This window comes from Lissotriton vulgaris, chromosome 7 (assembly GCF_964263255.1).
Source record: "Lissotriton vulgaris chromosome 7, aLisVul1.2, whole genome shotgun sequence".
Lineage (NCBI taxonomy): Eukaryota > Metazoa > Chordata > Amphibia > Caudata > Salamandridae > Lissotriton > Lissotriton vulgaris.
Window position 1 is genome coordinate 683,704,597 of NC_141695.1, and position 22,479 is coordinate 683,727,075.

General features: G+C 45.6%; 1 protein-coding gene across 1 annotated transcript in view; it reads left to right on the plus strand.

Annotated features, from left to right (window-relative positions):
• Positions 1-22,479, plus strand: part of ADAP2 (ArfGAP with dual PH domains 2) — a 263,061-nt gene that overhangs the window by 63,250 nt on the left and 177,332 nt on the right. The window contains exon 3 of the mRNA XM_086930890.1: positions 16,608-16,699. Coding sequence (XP_086787016.1) covers positions 16,608-16,699 — 92 coding nt within the window. The remainder of the gene's footprint in view (positions 1-16,607; positions 16,700-22,479) is intronic.

The following is a 22,479-nucleotide window of genomic DNA, read 5'->3' on the forward strand; positions in this document are numbered from 1 at the left end:
CACTCATGGCTTACCACCTACTTGAAGTAGGTGGTAAACTGTGAGTGTTCTGCGACCGCAAATGCGGTCACAAAACAATCATACATTGAAGTGCGACTCACTATTAGAAAGGGATGCCCTTTGCACACCCCTTCCTAATAGTGAATTTCAAAACCTATTTGGCGGTCGGTAATAGCTTACTGACTTGCAAAATAGCGTTTGCACATTCTGGGGCTCCTTTCTTGCGTTCGCAAATGGGCCGATTTCCCATTTGAGACCACAAAAAACGGTTGTATGTCTGGCCCCAAATGGAGTAATAGGCATTTCAAGATTGCATAATTATCTTTGTGAAAGGCCAAAGAGAACATGATACTAATTTGGAGACCGTGTTGAAGATTGTAGAGTACAATGGTCTTACAATGAAAATATGTAAATGTAAGTTTGGGCAGGTATTTGTCAAATACATGGCCATACCATTTCAGGTACATGAAATGAACTTAAGAAATGTTTGATTGAAGCTATTACCAAATGCAGGAAATTACTATCTTTTCACTTGGGCCCTTAACCCAATGTTTTGCTGGTATTAGAACTCTGTGCACTTTACCCCTGCTAAACAGGAGTAAAATGCCTGACACCCATAAGCACACCTTGCTGGCCACAGGAAGGGTGCATAATATTTAAGAGTGAAACATATGTGACTTTAGAAATGGCATGCTCCCCCCGGTGACTTGCCCCAAACGACATTGCCTGTGGTCAGGCTGTAACTGGCACATAGGAAAAGTCAAAGTAAAGTTTATACATTAAAATCGATAAAAGGTTGACATGTACCAGCTACAGACTACATTCAAAGACATTGTTATAGTTATTAAAAATAAAATCTAACGTTGGAGTCTGATATAAAAAAAAATATTAGAAGTTTAACTCTAATAAACTTACGTCTCCCCTGCCTGAAGCTGCTGAAGACTAATTTGGATTAGCTCTCCAGCTACTGCCTAGCTTATGCCTGGCCCAAATGAGGTTGTTAAAACTGCTCCCAGGGCAAACGCAATGACCCAGGTGTGGGAAAGAACAGCTGGGGTGCACCCAGGAAATTCATGAACTTCAAAGTTTTTTGTAACAAGCAAATGTTAACTGACACCTCGAAAGACCTAGCCTTTGTCCCCCTAGTTAGGCTGGGACCAAACCCAGCGGATGGAAAAGTACCTCCAGAACCGGTTTCGAGGGACCACAGAGGAGGGACTGCTCATTTCCCCAGCTACACTTCTGGGTGTGCACTGAGGCTCTGCACAAGGGAGAATGGGTTTTTACATCTTAAATTATTAAAGTGACAGTCACTGTAGGATTGTTTGAAGTAGGGCAAACAGAAACTGCTGGAAACATGATTAGGGATGCCCCCAGGAATGTTTGGGCCATTGGTTAGGTACTGCTCAGTAGTCAGTGGTACAGAGCATGATGGTGGCATCCTCTGGCACCATCCTCCAACCACTTACTAGACCGAACGAAGATCCATACAGGACTAGACCTGCTATTTGTGACCTGAAAGCAGCCCTGAAGGATTGGACCTGTTCCCTCTTGTACCCAAAACAAAGAAGTGGGCTCAAATGGGCAGTTGGCTGACCTGTGTGGTTACAGAGCAACAACAAGAAGCAACCTTGAAGTACCCTGCTGAACAGTGACAACTGGACCAGGACTATACTTTGCTGGTGGCCTCTGTCTGCCACCCTTAGAATCTCCAAATACTTTCTCCTGTGGTCCTGGGGAACTTAGAAGTGTACTTCTGTTGTTTTAGGCGCACCAGAAGAAAGTTTGGAAACTTTTGAAAACTTTTCCACCAGAGTTCCAGAGCTTCAGCAGGAGCTGCTGGAAAAAGTCCCACTTCGTTTCATTTTCATCCTGTTCAAAGGTCCGCGAACCTCCAAAAATGGGTATGACTATGTGCCTTTCTACATTGGGATTTTCAGTGTGAAATCCTTAAAGCTCCAGAGGGGCCAACCTACTTCAGGTACCTGGGTTTCGGGTCCACAGCGGGGGCGTAGTGCTGGCTCGCCCGGGTGGATTATTGTTCTCAAAAAGTTCAAAAGTTCCATTCTGTATCGTGTCTTACAAGAAATGTCAACACCTTTCTTCCCAAAAATGTCAAAGTCCTTTTCTAAATTGGGACCTAGAAACCTTTTCGCACTTTTTGACTTCCAGACTTTCACCAGGACCACTCCACTTAGTATATTTGACGAGGCCTCCATTGTGGCCATCCTCAAATCGTGCCAAGGTGTTTATCTACTGCTTGTGTAGGCTATTATTGGTGCTGAGTGCGTTGTTGTGCTATTTCTAATTACAACTTTAAGACATCCTATATCTGGTTCACTTTATTAGAGTCTTATTCTTTGGGTGTTATTTCGGTTTCTTTAAATCTTATTCCATTTGTCTAATTCAGTTTGAGATTGGTATTGCTTGTTGTTTGTACTTTATTTCTGTGTTTTGTGATGCATAAATAATTTACACATTAACCTAAGTTAAGTTTGTCTGGTTTGAGCCTTAGCGACCATGGTGTTGAGTTCAGGTTAATTTAGTGGCTTTGAGGGTTCACCAGGACGGCGTTTTATTATTGCTTGAATTGCTTGAATTGGACAGTAGCCCCTCCCAAATAATAATATACTTTCTTACACCAATTAATTCACATGACAACATCTGTCGGCCTGACAGGATTCTGTGTGAAGTTTGTAAATTAATTTGCAAGCAACTCTGTACCATTCGGTCCATTACTCAAGACGTTTGCCAAATATGTGTAGGAAGAGGAGAAAAAAAATACTTTTGAGTGTTTAAGAAGTGATATTTTAAATATGACATTGCTGAAATTCTAAGCTAAAGGGAAGGGATGTGTTTTAGCAGTTGATGTGAGAAACTTTGATGTGGCGCTCTTCGCTCGAAAAAAGTTGATGGGGTGCAAGGACTGTGGTTTTGGTTCAGGAATTCTGAAGGGAAGTGAAAGAAACTATTCTGTAAGAGGAAAACATCTTTTAGCAGAACATCTCCATAACCTTTTATGGGGTGACAAGGTTTATTATTCATAAAGCTCATAAACCACTAGTAAATGTTGTATCACCTGAGGGACTTTAAGATTGGGTAGATTAGTAGCAAAATTCATGCATTTTCATTTAATATTGAACATAATTTTTAAGGAGACTGCTTGTTGAGACTGCCTATTGAGGTTGAAGAAACAGACCCATTTGTAAAGAAATGGGAGTGTGAAGTGGCATTCACGAGTATGGATGTTGAATCCGATTTTGATTTTAAGGATGGCAATTCATTTTTTGTGCATATTTTATATTTTTAGATATTTGTAGATAGATGATAGCAAGGACAAATGTCTAGTGAAAAAGGTGGGAGAATTTATAGGAAAAGGATGGCCTCATGAGTGTCAGTCAGTCAGTCAAAGAACTTTAGTCGGTTAATTAAAACCATAAAAGCACAACATAATTCATAAAACCAAGTTAAAATACAATTAAACAAGTATAAAGGTGATTGCTAATCCTGGATAAAAAACATATTAAAAAGGCTTTACAAGAACAAGTTTAAAAATAGATCGATATAGGGAGTACCCGTTTCAGTATATTTAGAACATTCCCACCGAATTTTTTGCAAGTGTCAGGTTTGGTGGTTGATTATTGGGGCAATTCTTGATTTATTTTGTCTAGCGGCTGCTACCAAAAAACAAGCTACACCATATGTGACCTGTACCGAATTCAGCATCTGTAGGTATAATAGAGCCGGCCGTACCTGAACAAAGTTTAAGTCTTTCAGGATAGGGACAAGAAATTTTTTACGGGCCACCGAATAATGTTCACAAAGCATGACTAGGTGCAGAGTGTCCTGTGTGGAAAAACAATCGCAGGTGCAGGGTGGGGAGTTTTCTATAGTACCCCACTTTGTGTACGAGCCAAGCACAAGATGTATCAGGTTGAACCTGAACCTTATAAGTAGGAAACGATGATAAGGTTTGGTTACATATTTTAGATAAGGTTCCATAGCCATGGACGACGAAAGTTGGAAAAGTGATCTTACCATTGGCTTACAAAGTTCAACCGTTTCCCTTTCACACTCCAACATATTTCAAAAATGCTGCTTGACCCACCTTACATCCTCTTTTTTTAAGGTTCTGTGGAAGAGAGTACATATCCGGGCGCTAGCCTCGCGCATGCCGCTCTAACATACGCCAGCCACGGTATGCTGTCTGCTTTATCCAGAGACATACAATCTTTGAGGATGCAATGATTCAATGTGATCTCCTCGTTTGTCCAGGTTTTAATCCAGCATAACAGTGGGGACATTTTTAAGAGATCAGTGACATGTCCCAAGCCTATTTCGTTATGGATTGAATATGTGGGAGATGATTTCGGGAGTGATAACAAGGCTTGTATAAAATTGTTTTCTGCAATTTGGATGCCTGGTGCTGAAACGTGGCCCCAAATGTCTGCCCCATAGGATGCAATTGCCACACATTTGGCTCTATAAATACGAGTCATAGCTTCCATAGGTCTCGAGCCCAATCTTTTAGAGAAATGCAAAAGGGCTGTGGTGGATCTGGTAACTCCGTTCTCCTTTAGTTTCAATTGGGCACCCCAAGTTCCTTTCTCGTCAAAAGTGACGCCCAAATAACAAAAGAAGGGTACCCTCGAAATTGGAGAGCTGTTACAGCTAAAGGACCTAATCTTCATGTTTTTCTTTCGTGAGCCAGTAACCATAACATGAGATTTAGCAGTGTTAATCATTAGGTCCAAGGCTTCCATAAAACCACCAAAGTGATCTAATAGTCTTCGCAGGCCCGTACCAGTCCGAGCTATAAGGACAGCATCGTCCGCGTATAGGCGGACCGGAATAGGTAGCCCCCCATACGCGGCATGTCCAGGGTGGCTGAGTTCAGAGATTTCCCCAAAGAGTTGATGTACAGTGTGAAAAGGAGAGGGGCCAGAATGCAGCCTTGTCTGACCCCTCTCCCTAACCTAAACTTCGCCGTGCATCTTCCTTCCCTTGTTACCCTAACAGAGGCAGACAAATTTTGATGGAGGTCATGCAAAAAATTAACCAAAGTAGTGTCCAAACCCAGATCACGCAAAATAATCCACAGTTTTGAACGGTTGACCAAATCAAAAGCAGAAGATAAGTCCATAAATCCCAAATAAAGAAGCCCCCCCTTCACCACGGTGTATTTACTAATAATGAGGTGAAGGTTTAAACATTGGTCCATAGTCCCTCTATGTGCTCTGAAACCATACTGTAAATCCGAAAGGATCCCGCTCTCCTCGAGCCAATCCCCCAGTCTTTGCAGAATGACTCTGCCCAAGATCTTAACGGCAGAGTCCACCAGGGAGATTGGCCTGTAGCAAGCAGGGTCCCCCCTGTTCCCTTTCTTAAAAATGCGCACAATAATAGAGGTGGACCAGGAGGAAGGAAAGCCAGCTGCAGGTATTGCATTGAAAACATTGGTTAATATTTTTGACCAAAATTGCGGATACTGGATGTAGAGATCTGCAGGGACCCCATCAGGTCCCGGGGCCTTGTGTTTGCTTGTGTCTTTAATCGCCCTTTCAACCTCAGTGGTGTTAAACTCCATAACCAGGTTGGATGAGTCATGGGCACTGGCTGGTGAAGTTGGTGCTGTGGATTCCTAAATCTGTTTGAAGTGGCCTAGCCATCTATCATCTTCGATCACACAGTCCATATCAGTTTTTCCATCCTCAGAAAAAAAGGGCTGGTTCACGGTGGCCCAAAACTTTTTGCTGTCTCTCAATACATCAATGGATAGTAAACTATCCCAAGCTTCCTCCTTAATTTGGGTTTTGCGATTAAGAACTGCAATTTTGTATTCCTTCCTTAAATTAGCCACTAAGGGCCTGTCTCTGGGTTTATGTTTTAGCGCTTTCAGCAGGGCACTGTGTTTTTGCGAACATTCCTTATTGAACCATTTGTAAATCTTCTTATTCCTTTGTGCGCCTGACCTTAGCTCCAAGTTCTTAGAGATCCTTACACAAATCTCCTCATATGCAGCCACTACATCGGAGCCCAGGGCGGATGGATCTAAGCACACTGCCATGTTAGCCTCAGACTCTTGGGCTACTAATTGGAAGAATTGATCAGGGACAATCATCTCCCATTTTAGACGCCTTCCCTGGTCCTTAGTCATCAAATCCTTTGGAGCTGCCACGCCTGTCAATCTACAGGTCCGGAAACAGTCTAGGTCCAGCATTTGGAGGACAGGATGATGATCACTGAAACTAGCAGTAACAACCCTATACTCGCGTGCCTTTACCAGGACCCCGGTTGATACAAAAATGTAGTGTATGATGGTGTTGGCGTCTTTCCCAACAAAAGTTGGGGCTCTAGGCTCATTTTTGCCTTGGTCAAATTCAAATAGGTTTAAGTTCGCGAGGAAAGTCTCAAGACACTCACCCTCATTTGTGTGTTCGAAATGGGGAATGCCCTCAGTCGGTAAACCCCCATATCTATCGTTCTAGCAATCTCCCTCACAGGGGTGAATGTTAAAATCACCCAGGATTACCATCTCTGGGACAGAAATGCAATCATGTCTATAGACTGACAGGAAGTCTAACAAGGAGGTCAAATGCTCATTCGCGCAGGAAACCTCCTTGGAATTATAAAAATTAATAAGCAAAAAATTTTTTGAATCAGGTAGGGTCCACTCCACAACTAACGTGTTCATGGGTGCGGAATCTAGTTTTTTGAAAACCCCCACCAAGTCCAGAGAACACAATGTGAGTAGGCCACCCTTTGCTCTCCCTCTTGCTCCTGGTACTGCTGGAGAAGTAAAACTGCAAAAACCATCCAATGAAAAACTTGTGGTGGTGTCCCATGTTTCTTGGATTCCCAGGATTTCATATTGTTTTACGAACCCTTGCCATATGGGGTCTAGAGCCTTTGCGTTTAAACCCGCCACATTCCAGGTAAGAAGTTTGCATAGTGGTGAATCTGCGTTAGGGGGGGTAAGCGCTCCCCGGCACTCGCCCTCCGCCGAGCTTTTATCAGATGTAGGAGATAAGTTTACATTAATCAAGTCCTCCGTGGCAACATCCTTGCAAGGTTGAATGGACATAGTCTGATGACTCCGTCCAATTGGGGAGCCCTGTGTATGTCAGTCAACCCAGTCTGTGGTTGACAGGCATTCGAAGCGATTTGCTATTGGGAAGTGCAAGGGATTGTCTAGACCATTTGAAGGCTGGTGGTACTGATAAGGTTGGATGAGATGTGGACCAAGAAAAGGACCGCCTTGACGCGGTCTGCCTCTTCTGGTCCTTACCAAGTTCCATCCCGCATCCCACCCCTCCTCCCAACCAAGGGGTTGTGTATCCCAGGGGGGGTTAAATCTCTGTCTGGGTTTACGGTCATGTGGTCCTTTTAACCAGCTCCATCGATTATCAACTTGATTTTGTGGGAGATAAAAGTAGGAAAGAGGTCTAGCAGTCACCGTGCTCGCCTGATATCTAGGGGCTCCACTACTACAGATGAAATCTACAACCTCCGTATTCTCAAAAGTGACCACAACGCAGTCCCCTGGAAGGTTTTTACTGTTGCCTCCTACCCACGGAGCTCTCTCTATCATTAGGATATTGCTCGGTATGTTTGGCGGGAGGGGATAATTTCTGGATAGCCAGTGACATACTTTGTTTTTAAGAACCTGGTACGATTCTACTTCTGATGGAGGGATTTCAGTGACACCAGTGAGAATGACCACGTAGGGACAGGCATCAGGGGGGAGGTGAATATTTCTGCGGGCCATGCCCTTGGCTCTGTCGGGTGCATCAAGATTTAGAGGCTGAGATAAGCAATCGCTCGATGTAGCCTGAGGGGTTGAGTTATTTTTAGTTGTTTTCTGGGTTAGATCTGTTTTCTTAGTTTGATCAGCTACAGAGGGCTTTGTTTTGGTGCCAGCCTGGTTTGGGGTGTTACTAGGTTTCTTGGGCGCCACATTTTTGGTCTCCAACGTTCTGTTAACAACCACTGAAGGCTTGTTGGCCGTTTTAGGTGGGTTGGTGGCCTGGGCGGTTTTGTTGTTTAAGGTAAAACTAGGAGCACTTATATCCTTATGTATGTTTTTTAGGACAGTTTCCAGGCAGCGTAATCTAGCCTCTATGGGTTCCAGCAATTCTTTTAGCATATTAAAAATGGTGGTGTTATTTATGCTTTAACCGTTCCCCTCCTGTGATGGTGATTTTACTAAATTACCTACTTCCCCACTCAGCTCCAAAATTTCTTCCAGACTTTGGTCAATGATAGTGTCGTCTGGAAGGCTCAGGGGTAAACCAATCTTGATGGAATGCGGTACCTCTGTGGGACTGGGTAAAACTGCTGGCAATTTATCCATGTTAGAGAGGTTAGGGGGAATTTGAACCTTCTTTCCTTTAGGAATGGGTGGTTTATTGACCTTACGTTTCTGCTTAGGGATTGCCCCTTCTATCCGGCCCCTTTCATTTGTAGCGGATATGGTGTTAGAGGTGTTTGACTCACTTTGTTGCGCTCCACTCTCTGTTAAGATATTGAGGTTAGGTGAAGCCTCCAGATCCTGTACAGTGTTTGAAGCATCAAGATCCCCAGTCTCTCCAGAACTATGTACTAGGGCCTGTATATCTGACCGAGAATCAATGTTAGGTGTCTGTGCCTGTGCAATAAGGCCCAGGGAGGAGCGCTTGGCCATGGCCAGGTCTTGGGAGACTCTCCTATCCATTAGTATTATTCCCTCGTCGATTAACGCATGAGTGCGGGTGATGAAATCGTCCAAAGTTCCAGTAAGTTTTTTAGCTCCTGCAGCGGCCATACTTCTAGTTTCACGGCAGGACATAACCCGTGTATCCTAGCAGTAATAGCAATAAGGAGCTATGTATAACCGACCAGGGTTTGTGGCCCAGCCCAGCCTCTCCTGGCCTCTGAGGGCCACAGAGGGCCCGCCCTTTGCCCGGGCTTCGCTCGGCGTCCCGCTCGCGTCCCGCTGAGCGGAAGAGCGCTGTTCTTAAAGGAGGCGTTGCGGCCGGGGGCGTGTCTTGCTGGGGGCGCGGCCGTGCACACCTGTGCAGCGCAGGGCCTCCTGGTCTATGGAGTCCCTGCAGCGCGCGCCCACAGTTACCTCACGCTGTTGTTCCCTCTTCCTCCCGGGTGCTCTCCGGCGCTCCTGCTACCTCAACCCCACGCCAAACGCCGCGCAGCGGCACCCGCGAAGCGGGTGCTGCAAGTTGTTAAACGGCGATATGGCGGTCAATCCCTCCAGGGACACGGGGAGGCTGCAAGATGGGATGGCGGTTTCCCAGTTCACTTTGTCGGCAAATGGCGGCGTCCAGGTAAAGTTCCTCACACATAAGGGTCCCACTGCACTCAGGAAGTTTTCGCGCTTAAGAGCTTGGTCGGCCGGGGTCGTGTCTTGCTGGGGGCGCGGCCGTGCACACCTGTGCAGCGCAGGGCCTCCTGGTCTATGGAGTCCCTGCAGCGCGCGCCCACAGTTACCTCACGCTGTTGTTCCCTCTTCCTCCCGGGTGCTCTCCGGCGCTCCTGCTACCTCAACCCCACGCCAAACGCCGCGCAGCGGCACCCGCGAAGCGGGTGCTGCAAGTTGTTAAACGGCGATATGGCGGTCAATCCCTCCAGGGACACGGGGAGGCTGCAAGATGGGATGGCGGTTTCCCAGTTCACTTCGTCAGCAAATGGCGGCGTCCAGGTAAAGTTCCTCACACATAAGGGTCCCACTGCACTCAGGAAGTCTTCGCGCTTAAGAGCTTGGTCGGCCGGGGGCGTGTCTTGCTGGGGGCGCGGCCGTGCACACCTGTGCAGCGCAGGGCAGGGCCTCCTGGTCTATGGAGTACCTGCAGCGCGCGCCCACAGTTACCTCACGCTGTTGTTCCCTCTTCCTCCCGGGTGCTCTCCGGCGCTCCTGCTACCTCAACCCCACGCCAAACGCCACGCAGCGGCACCCTCGAAGCGGGTGCTGCAAGTTGTTAAACGGCGATATGGCGGTCAATCCCTCCAGGGACACGGGGAGGCTGCAAGATGGGATGGCGGTTTCCCAGTTCACTTCGTCGGCAAATGGCGGCGTCCAGGTAAAGTTCCTCACACATAAGGGTCCCCTCATGAGTGAAATGTTAGAGGGTACTCCAGAGTTGTAATCTTTTTATTGATATTATGGGACTACTTCTATTTTTGAGCATTATTAATCATTTTGGATAGTTTGAATAGACCACTATTTGAAATGATCTAGAAGCTGGAATGGTGAGCAAAGACGATACTGAGACTATAATCGAGGAGTTTCTTCAAGATGTCTTCTGCAGAGAGTAGATTCCCCAAGATTGTTTTTGATAATATGTAAACAATCTGCTGTACTACATAATTAGGTTGCATCCTTTTATCCTGAGGGGAATGGACATGTGTAATGTATGAATCGAGTGATTAAAGATTATACACAATTGGCTGTTAAATGTAAGTTATGTTGGTGTTAGGCACTTCAAAACATCCTTCCAGCAAATAGGACAACATCACACTTACTAACAGTGAAAAGTGCATTTGAATTACTTGGAGGAAGGGAGGCAGAGTTGTGTTCATGGTGATTAACATCCCGTTGTTAGCAATATAGAAGGTTTTTGTGCATAAAATGAAAACGTGAGGCGTGGCCGAAGCAGCCAAGATGGTGGATGTGTACGAAGGCTGCTCCCGGGACCTCCTCCGCTATTCTGCTTCATCCACTGCCCTGGGTCCCCAAAAAACATTTGTGAGCCCCATTATCTGCCTCCTAGGACCCTACCTCTGATCTGCGGGCTGAAGAATAGCCTCTCAGGCCCCTGAGGGAGAGGAAGACTCCTGCGGGGAGAGTGGCCATGATTTCTGCCAGTGTGTGCCTGGGCCGGTGGGGCTAAGGATGTCCCCGAGGTGGTGCTGGACAGGGTGGGGGGAGTTATGCTCTTCCGACGTGGAGGGACCCGGTTGATGAGTCAGCGGAAGCAGGAAGGTCACAGAGATGGGCCACAGACCGTGTGAAAATCTAACGGCCCCAGTTACATCCTTCTGCTCCTGGTCCCACTGGAAGACCCAGCGATGTGGAGAGGGCCCCCTTTCAAGAGCTGGAGGCAGCTATCAACTCGGTTAGGTCTTGGTGGGTCTGACAAGGTAAGTGAGTAGTTATATAAATGCATAGCAAATTATATGGTTTCACCTCCAGAGAACCAGTCACCCCACATGGCATCCCTGAGGGTCATGGAGAATCTGAGTAACTACTGAAGGAAATGTTTTGTGTAGGAGAATTGCCACCCCTCTGGAACCCTCACCCAAGGCGGAGCGGTAAACCCAATCAAAACTGAATCTACACTGAAAGGGGCAGAGGGTACTTATAAGATGTGTCTCTTGGAGTTGGGCAAAGCCTGGCTGGTGGCATTGGAAACATTTGAGGGCCGCAGTATGTTTGATTATAGTCTATTCGGCCATTTACGTTGCTTGAAATGAGGATAAACTCTATGGTGAGATTGACCTGGGTAGTCAAGGGTTGGCAAGTGAGGCAGCCACAGACAGTGGAGCAAGGGACAGAGGAATAAATAGGAACAATCAGAACAAAGAAAAACAAAACATATTCCCTGTTGATACCCCGCAACAACAGCAGCAACCACTCCCAACCCAGACTTCTACCCATGAAGCATATATCGCCCAACTATTTTCAACAACATAAACAGTAAATATGTTGAAGTATTCAAGGTTGACTTCCTACATTGGAGGATGAGTAGGTAAGAATCAGAATATAGATCATGTGCCGGGTCTGGTGGCTCAGTGGACTAATGCGTCCACTGCAGGGGCCTGTGTTCGACCTCATGGTCACAGGTTCAAATCCCGGCGGGTCCACTCAGCCTTTCATCCATCTGAGGTCGATAAAATGAGTACCATTGAGTTGGGTAACAATAAACATCTGTTATTCAGCGCCAAGAAACCGCTGGGTGAACGTGCGCTTTACAAATACACATGTTATGTTATGTTATGTCTAGGGTCCAGACTTTCGAGGGAGAAAGCACTGCAGGACTACATTGGGTCTCTGAGGAGGTTACCTTCATCAGACACCCCTGCGTCGATGGGCTCTGGGGCTTCTCAAGCAACGGGTACTCAAAGCGACTCTTGTTCTCCAACCAGGAGCCACTGCTGGGCATATAGATGCTCTCAGTAATTCACAAATACTGCTGCAATATCATCCCTATTTGTGACTAAAGACCCTGCAGTGTCTTGGATGGTAGGGATGAGCAGGATTTAAGCACCCTAGTAGCCAAAATACATTGGATTGTGCTTGTTTTATCTCTGGGCTCATATACTCGTTGGGTGGAGGCTCGCCAATATTAGAAGGCCTCGTGGAAGGACAAGTGGTGTAGGGGTGTCCCATCTATCTCAAGCTGTCAGCTCATAGCTTCAGTAGCGTTGGTCGCCACCTCAGATTCTATTCTGAGTATACCGGTCGCCAGCTCTGCGATGTGTTGTTGTATGTCTCGGTCTTTATACTTAAGAAATGCCTTGGCCACTCTTCGAATTATGAGTTTGCTGGCTGCCCAAAGTGTACCAACCCTTGGAACCGTTCATTCATTAGTTCAAAATAGACCCGTAATTTCTTAGACAAGTGGTCCACAAGCCTGTCGTCAATGAGGAATCAGGCTTTTAGTAGCCACATGGGTCTGACCTGGCCTGACCACTACTCCATGATGTGCCCCTTTCTTGTCTGACATGACCTCAGCAAATGGCCCTAGATTCACCAATCACAGAAGATGAAATTCAGACGGCTGTTCGGGACGTGAAAACTGGTAAGACTCTTGGCCCAGACGGTTTCCCTCTTGAATATTACTCCAAATTTCGTGGCATATATACCCCGATTCTTCTTCAACTCTATACAGAATTTGTGAGGCAGGGATCCTTCCCCTCAGAGCTAGACCTCACAACCATCCCTAAATCAGATGAACTGTCGACAAGGAGTGCCTCCAATTGCTGTATCTCCTTAATCACCACGGACATTAAGATGTATGCCAATATCTTAGCAGGGAGGTTACAGTCAGTCCTCCTGGCTCTTATTCACCCCGACCAGTATGGCTTTATACCTAACAGAAAAGGGGTTCCCCTGTCAATGGATGCGTAAATAACTATTGTATGTATGAACACGTAGGCAACTAATGTAAGTATGGGCAAACCTATGTAAATACTGAAACCCAGATCAAAGTTAATATGAAAACAATTTATTGGTATCAAAAAGCTAAAAATTCATAGACATGATCAATATACACAAATAGATATATTGTCCCAAAAATTCATTTTTTAAAGACCATTTATATTTCCGTCTATAATGTAATTTAGCAATCCTGTATACTCAGTCATGCTTCCACACTCATTCCTCTGATAAGAGATTCATTTTATTCAATATTTCATAGGAAAGAACAGGCCTAGTGAATGTTCTTGTTCAGATGTAAAGCATATATCTTATTTTTTATATCTATAAACAATTGTAAATATACGTTACAGTATAATCAATTGTATTTTTGTGACCTACATAGAATCACATTTATTTTATCATTGGTGAAAAAGTCCTAGGGACTGAACATTCTGATTCCTAGTGGCTTACAAACAATAAGGTAGGATGGGTGAAGATTGAATTTGCATGTACAACACAGATTGTAGGGCTAAGCCTTATGTATGAACAACATGGCTTGTACATTGTATCCTACACGCATTTCGGCTATGCAGCCTTCGTCAGGAAGCCATGGTAAATGTGTACCTTGTGTATGCACGATTCTCAAGATACTAATGGACCGTGGTAGCATAACCACGTCCCTCTATGTGAGGTTCTGCAGATGTAAGGGCCAGGAAACCTCGGAGTGGGATATGCGATATGATATGATGACCCCTTTTTTTTAGTCACTTTCTTCTTGTACTCAACTTCTAGTAGTTGGTCTGAACATGGTGGGTTCCCGGTCAGTGTGATGTGAGCACGAGGTGGAAGCAATCGTTCGATGTCTACCCCAGTTGTGTAGACTGTGTTTACATAAAGTCACTCTGTTTGCTTTAGGGGGCTCAGGTGAGATGGCCTGGGTGCCGTGTCCTGAATTGCTTTACGGGCTGCCCTCCCCGAATCTCCCAGAGCAAGGGTCGCTGGTCAATATATGATCAGGGTTCTTGGTGCGGTGGACATCCTCCTGTATTACTGAGCATCTCATCTCCTGGTTGTTAATGAGTGGTTATCAGGTGGCTCAGTTGTCCGATCGTGGTGTACACGGGGTGATGCACCACTTATATGGGCGACCGCTCTCTGTCACCCTCTCTAATGCTGAGAGGGTGTAGAAAGGACGAGTTTGGAATTTAAGTAGAGAATGTTGAAGTGAAGTAGAAATGCAGATAAATAAATAATCTGTGAATGATTGTAGATTTTGTGATGTAGGTTGTGAGGGAAAAGAAAACAAGGTATGGTGAGGAAACTTGATTGGATGATGAAGATGAGAATGTGGGGTTAGGAGAGGAGGAACGTTTTAAGGATAGTTATCCAATTTCATAAAGAGAGGAGGATTGTGGGAAGAAGGACAGCTCCTTGCATAGTGCCAAGGAAATTGAAGGCAAGACCAATGATAGTTGTACTGCACAGTGCCAAGATAATTGATGGTAAGAGTTCTAGAAGATGCTGGCTGTCGAGTAAATATAGAGGTTTTATTATGCATAATTAGCCGCTAGGTGGTTAGTACTTGTTTTGGATTTGTGTTACTGCTTCATGTTTTTTATAGAAGGTGTTGCTTTTAGTAGGAAAAGGGAAGAAGAAGTCAGGAATGTTGAGTGAAGAGGATTTGGGAACAGCCGTTGGGACAGAGGAAGGAGAAAGAGCACCCTAGTTACTTTCCACGATTGATCTTAAAACCTTTTGTCCTGGATTAAAATATATACCTATTTACTCATGACCTTAACCCCTCATTATTACAACACTTTTTCAGCAGGATTCAGTGACATCTCTTACGTTGTTTGCCTCTTTCCTATGCCACTACACACAACAGTACACACTGGCACCCTTGCTTAAAATTTACTGAGTCTCAGACAGAGGCTGAACAGATGGCAGGATGATTTCAATGGGAGGCTAAAGCAGTACACAGAAACAATTCTCAGAAACTCTGAGGCATGGTAAGGCGCCACCAATCCTACAAAACTTTATCACACCTTACACCACCAAGAGAACGCTACGATCTTCAAACCTCAACTTAGCATTTGTTCCAAGAATCAAGAAAGCCCGCTCTGGTGGCCGACTGTTTGCATATAATGCTTCCAAATTGTGGAATACATTGCCCCCAGACATCAGAGCCCAGCCTAACCTTCTCTCATTCCGTAGGGCACTCAAGACATGGCTGTTCCCGTAAGGCTCCCACTGCTTCTGGTTCTTGTCACAAGCGCTGGGACGCCTGCGGGCAGCCATGCGCTCTACAAATCTGTTAAATAAATAAATAAATAAACTACACTAAGAAAACTGAAACAAGATAAGATACCAGACAAGCTTTCCAGAGATATACGATCACCCCCATTTTCTATATTCATGGAATATTATGGCAAATTACTGGTCGAGGCCTAACCCAGTGGAAGCGGGTACACCGCTGCTGGCCTTAAAACTGTTTTGGATTACCCAAATAAGAGCCAATAGGACTGTCCAATGTGATCAAGATTCCATTAATAGCCGTTAGTTCGTTTATAATGTGTGACTCTTGAAAGGGAACATTAGAATATATTACAAGGGATAAATTACTGGGCGAGACCTAACCCAGTGGACGCAGGAACGCACTCTACTGCTTGCCTTGAAACTGTTTTAATGACCTGCCATAGCCACATACCAAGACTTGAATAATGCCCAAAGAAGAGCCATTAGGACTGCCCAATGTGATCAAGATTGCTTAAATCGACTGTGGTTGTATTAAAATTCTGTGATTCTTGAAAGGGAACATTAGAATACATTTCAGGTGATAACGTTTGGGTACTGCTAGAGTGCCATACCATGGAAGAGGCAGAACAATATATAACTTCCATTAAGTCACTTAGAGATGATGCTTTTTATCTGTTTCCACATTTACAGAAGTAACCTTGATGCAGTCAATTTAGAACTACCTACCCATACCTTTTTCTGGTGTCAAAGACAGTCCAGAGATAATTTAGTGGTTGCTTTTGAAACGATTCTTATTAGTGAGTATGTTTTGTTTTGATGTTACCTAGCCATACAGTACTGGAGCTGTGGCAGACTTGCATCCCGAATGAGGAGTTTATCATGCATAGTGCTCTAGATCCAATAGAGAATCAACTTTTATCAAGGCCACTGGGGAGAAACATGCTGGGAGATGCGAGTAGCTCTCTCATTCAAAAGGAGAGCTGCCCTATTGAAAGAACACGGGGTGACCAATAAGATAATAAGTGAAAGGAATGTAGTAAAATAGGAAATTCCTTTGATTCTTAACTGGAGAATAATTTAACCGAAGTCAAGTTGCTTAGAATTACTTAGGATCCTGACGAAGCAATTGCCTGACAGTGGTTAGCTCCAGGCTTGCTGTTAACTGAATAAGTGTCTCAGATATTTAGTGCCGCTTTTTCAAGTTTTTTCTCTTTTGCAGAACATGAAAGAAAATGGGAATCTCCTAACTAAAGCGAAATATGAGGCAAAGGTCCCTCCGTTCTACTACAGACCGCGGCCAGAGGACTGTCTGTGAGTTACTAAGCTGATCTCTTCAATAGCTTTCTACAGCCACATGTGTGTTGTTCGTTGACGTGGTCTCAGACAAGGGGATGGGGTGGTGTACTCACAAAGACATGTACTCAGAATCGTAACACGGTGGGTGCAATGTGTGCTTCTGCTTCATGCCCTGTATGTGAACCCACTTAGCGAATAACGTCAATATCTAGTGCATATTCAGCTAAGCAGGCACCTGCAGCCTCTATCACATTCTTATGTATGGCTTCCTTAGAAGCAATTATAGTGAATAACCAGCTCAAAATCCGTGGAGGGTGGTAGGGATGGAGGCAAAACACACTCTGGTCAAATGGAGTGGCAGACAAGTGGGAAAGACTGATCTTGTGTTCATGATTCCGATTCCTGCAAAAACCGATAAAGTTACATTTACAACAAAATTGTCACTATCCACTGGTTAATCACTGCCCCCACCTCATTATGAATCAAAGCCTGAGATGTAGGCGCCCTGCGGTTCATGCATGAAATGCACAAGTAAACATCCCTGATCATCCACACTTAAATATTTCTACCTTGGCTCGCAAGGGAGGAAACAGCTGCTGAAAACATTAACGGTTCCAGAAATGAAAAGGTAAGACTTCCTGTATTATTTAAAAAAGAGACTTTTAGACATGTCCTCTAAATTACTTTTGAATTAATTTAGTTTTCAAGCTGCTGTTTCCTGGCGAGTATTAGCTCTATTGTGACTGATATTCACTATTCTGTGGGCAGAGCATTTACTCTGTTACATAAGAGCGGGAACTTGGCTTGCTTAAGAATGCTGACATCTGCAAGTTCACAAACGTGTTTATAATTTCTCCCCGTGTTAAAATGGCTCAGGTGCATTCCCTTAGTTGACATAATCCCTGCAAGTCTGCATGCTGACGTTTTAAGGGGTATCCAGACCTGGGGCACTTTGGTATTTAGGCAACATATCGAGTTCACAATATTGAGAGACAGACATATCAGAAAAAAATATTGTGATGCAAAAATATCATCAAGAATATTGTTTTTTTTCGGAAGTAACATAATGTTTAAGAATATTATTTTTCCTTTCATATTCAGTAATTTAGGGCCGATTACTGTGAGGCCTCTGGGGCCAGGCTTGGCCTACTGCGCAGCGCCGCTTGCAATAAGGGGGACACACACACTGTTGCTGCTCTCGTGTGGACCGGAAGTGCCGTGCCACTTCGGTCCCTTTATTTAAAGCTTTCTGGCCACGCCTGGCCAGAAAGTGATACATAGTGTGGAGTGCTTCCGGGGCTCAACCTGAGACCCTCGGAGCACTAGAGCGCTACATCCCTTCCCAACTTGGATTTTTCAAAACAACTATAATGATCAGTTCAACATGCAAAGTCTGCCAGTTTGTGATTGGGCCGTGGATTGGATCTCAGGTTATATTGCCACTTGCCTCTCGGAGGGATCGGGTCTCGAGGAGGTCCCGGTGAGGACAGAGATGGGTGTTCTGCAATGTCCGGGGCCATACTCGAATTATCTCCTGAGGCTGCATGCTCTTCCTCCTCTCTCGCGGCAGGTGCGTCATCACTTGAGTTCTGTCCTTTTGGAGCGGGTTGTCATGTTTCGGGCTGCCGAACGCGCGCAGTCGTCAGGAAAGGTAAACAAACTACAATTCCCGGCATGCCGCGCTGACGTCGCGTTCGAACGCGAGATGCGCGCGCATGCCAGGAAATAAAGAGTGAGTGTAAACGGCGGTGAAGCGCCGATAATTCCGTTTGCGGTGGCGTTTCTGGTGTCTTTGGGTGTGGAGGCGGTAAGAGGCGTCGGGCGACTCCTTTTTTCCTCCATAACAGTGAGTACTCTGTTCTAGGTGAGGTGTGTGGCGTTGGTAGTTTCGATCCCAACAACACACCCACTATCTGTTGGAACTGTTCTGGGAGGCATTCATTTGCCGTGCTACGTGGAGACTTAAGTGTTTGTTGGTCCTGTTGCATACTGTGGGGGATACACGTTGGTTCAGAGGGAAAAGGACCCGTTTTTGGAGCAATGTGGAACTGAGCCCTCATTATTGTATATGCTTTGGAAACAACATGGATCAGAGTCTTCACGGTTGTACATAGTTGTATATAGTGTGTTTACTGGAAAACTTGCACAGTGGCGATAGGACTCACTTGGAGCTGTTTCTTGAGCCTCGCCATCTTAAGCCCAATCGGAAGGCTATCTGGCAGATCTTCTTAGGGCGCAAGTATTATCAAAACTATCATCGAGTGATTTCTAACTCTGTTGATTCACGTGAAAAGTATTCACTGGTTGCATCCTCCGGAAACCATTCGGAGAGGTGCAGCGTTCATTATCATTTGCTTATTTCGTTCTCACAGGAGACAGGAGGGGTATTGAAGGTCATTCAAGGGAACTGTGTGGCTGCCCATTGAAAGAATCTTACATGTTACATTGGGGTATGTGTAGGGTTTTCTGTTTCTAGAACATACCAGCTAATCTTGTACTTGGAGAATAGGGAGTGAATTGTGTTTGTTCTTTATTCACAGTTGGGCCCAGTTCTTCACCCCACAACCATCTCCTGTTTCCATTTGGATTAAAGCGTTGTGTATTTTCCTTTACAGGTATTGAATGGTGATCAGAGGGGGGGAGGAGGCGCTAGGTGGAGTTTATAGGGCACCTTGGTGTAGTATAGGGAGTTAGGGTGTTTTAATATATTGTTCTTTGTCGTTACAGATCTCCCTCCCCGCTGTTCCCTTCCTTTCCCGCGGCCTGCTGAACTCTCTTAGTAGTTCTGTGTATATATCATCGGGCGCTGAGAACGTTCGGTAGGGCCGGGATTGGACTCTCATCACAGCCCCGAGGAAGTGCGGAGCCGAGCCTGATAGAATTATCGGCCCAAGGATTTTGCCTCCTCTTGGCTGTGTTGAGAGTAAGTCATGACTACTTTAGAGGATGTCATGGCTGCTTTGGCCTTAGTACAGGTTGAGTTAACAGCTGCCAATAGGGAGGTAGCGGCTTCTAGGGCAGAGAATGCCCAGTTGCGAGCCAGAATAGATAGAATGCCCGCCCCTACCACCACAGCAGGGGCATCTAGTAGCACTTCTCCGACCACTTCTGTGGTGGTGGAAATGCCGGCACAAATCCCACTAGCACCACCTGAAAGATACTATGGGGACATAAAAAAGATTCAAGTATTCATGACACAAGTTCAGATGCACTTTATGTGTAAACCCAAGATGTTTTCCACACACCAAGCGAGAGTAGCTTTTCTGATATCATACTTAGGTGGGGAAGCAGCGCAGTGGGCAGTGCCCATAGTCAAAAGAGATGACCCACTCCTATATCACTGGGATAATTTCAAAGAAGAATTTGAAAGAACTTTTGACCGGAGAGCAGAGACCCTCACAGCGGACAGAGAATTGTTACAATTGAAACAGGGAGACCATGATCTGGTCACGTATCTCAACAATTTCAGGAGACTCGTGGCCGAAACAGAGTGGCCTGAAGCCAAAAGAACAGCCCTGTTCTATCAAGGCCTCCATGAGGACATGAAAGACGTCTTAGCGCAGATAGATCCTCAGCCCCGTACATGCTCTGCTTTAATAGACCTTACATTACGATTGGATCATCGCATGAAGGAAAGAAAAGGAGAGAATAAGAAGAAGGACAAAGCTGTGATGCCTTATGAACACCCTGGTACCAGTGAGAAATCAGCTTCTTCACCCGAGGCCATGGAGATAGGAGCGGTGAGAGCATCTTTGACCACCAGCGAAAGAGAATATAGACGTAAACAGGGTTTATGTCTTTATTGTGGGAAGAAAGGACATTTCGTAAGGGAGTGCCCAGTCAAGCCAAAAAATAATCGGGGACGGGGAGGCCCGAGTGTGGCAGGAGTCTCCGCAAAGGAGTCGGAAAACTACAAGGCTTGAAGGCAAAGGAAGGGAAACCCTCAAGCATTCACATCATCCCTTCACTCACCCCGGATTCTGTGGATATGAGAAACCACCTATTTTTGAACATGACTATAACCATCAAAGACAAACAACATGAGGTGCATGTGATGATCGATTCAGGAGCTACAGGGTGTTTTATGGATTGTTCAATGGCTCATCGATTGGGAGCGACTCTAATCCCCAAAGAAAGACCTGAAACAGTCTACGCAGTGGATGGACACGAACTCCAAGCAGGTCCGATTGCTTATCATACGAGCAAGTTGGAAATGGTGTGTTCCAGGGCTCATCGTGAACTTCTGAGCTTCAACATCATTGAAGCACCGCAATATGGGATCATCCTAGGTCTCCCTTGGCTGCAGATACATGATCCGGATGTAAGGTGGGCCACCAAATCTGTACAGTTTCTTTCCCCATATTGTCGAGAACACTGTTTGCCCAAGGATGAGGCGCCTGCACATAATCTAGAGACTACGTATGTAATAGCCACAGCAGCAGAAAAAGACGTCACCCTGCCTTCATGTTATGCGGAGTTTGAATCCGTGTTCAGCGACAAGGAGGCCGAAGTGCTTCCACCACACCGCATGTATGATTGCCGCATTGACCTCATCCCTGGCTCTGAAATACCCAATGGAAGGATTTACGCACTTACTCTACCGGAAACCGAGACGCTGCGAGAATACCTTGATAAATACTTGGCTTTGGGATATATCCGCCCTTCTCGATCCCCTGCAGCCTCTCCCTTGTTCTTCATACCAAAGGCAAATGGTGAAAAAAGATGCTGCATTGATTATAGAGCCCTAAATGCCATAACTGTGAAGAATCAATATCCGTTACCTTTGATCCCAGTGCTGCTGGAACAGGTTAGGGCAGCACACATCTATACAAAGCTGGATTTACGTGGGGCATATCACCTGGTTCGCATAAGACGGGGTGATGAGTGGAAAACGGCCTTTAAGACGCGGTACGGATTATACGAGTATTTAGTGATGCCCTTTGGGCTCTGCAATGCCCCGGCCGCATTCCAATTTTTTCTGAATGAGGTCCTGCGGGAATTCCTGGATCGCTATGCAGTCGTTTATATAGACGACATACTCATTTATTCCAACTCAACAGACGAACACATCACCCATGTAAAAGCAGTGCTGCAAGCACTCCAGAAACATCACCTCTTCTGTAAGATTACCAAGTGTGAGTTCCACGTCACAACGGTGGAGTTTCTGGGGGTAATGCTTACTCCGTCAGGGCAAGTGATGGCAGAAAGAAAAGTCCAAGCAATAGTGGATTGGCCACGTCCCAACAATGTTAAAGACATCCAGAGCCTGTTGGGGTTTGCTAACTTCTACAGGCGATTCATTGCTGGTTTCTCAGGAATGGTGTCGCCCCTCACACAGCTTACGAAGAAAAACATCCCGTTTGTATGGACTAACAACGCTCAACAAGCGTTCGAGGATCTCAAGGTAGCCTTCTCCTCAGCCCCGGTGTTAACGCACGCCAACCCGGATTTACCATTCATAGTCGAGGCAGATGCCTCAGAAATAGCTCTGGGGGCTGTGTTATCTCAAAAGGAGGAATATACAAACACCCTGCACCCGATTGCCTACATGTCCAGAAAGCTCAGTCCCTCGGAAGTAAACTACACCATCGCCGAAAAGGAGCTGCTCGCTATAAGGGATGCCTTTATGGAATGGCGACACTGGTTAATGGGGGCTCGTCACCAAATCACGGTCTATACAGATCATCGAAATCTACAGTTTTTAAGGGCCGCGAGACACCTTTCCCCCAGGCAATTAAGGTGGATGATGTTTTTTGAAGAATTTCGTTTTGTGGTTACCTTTAGGCCTGGTACCT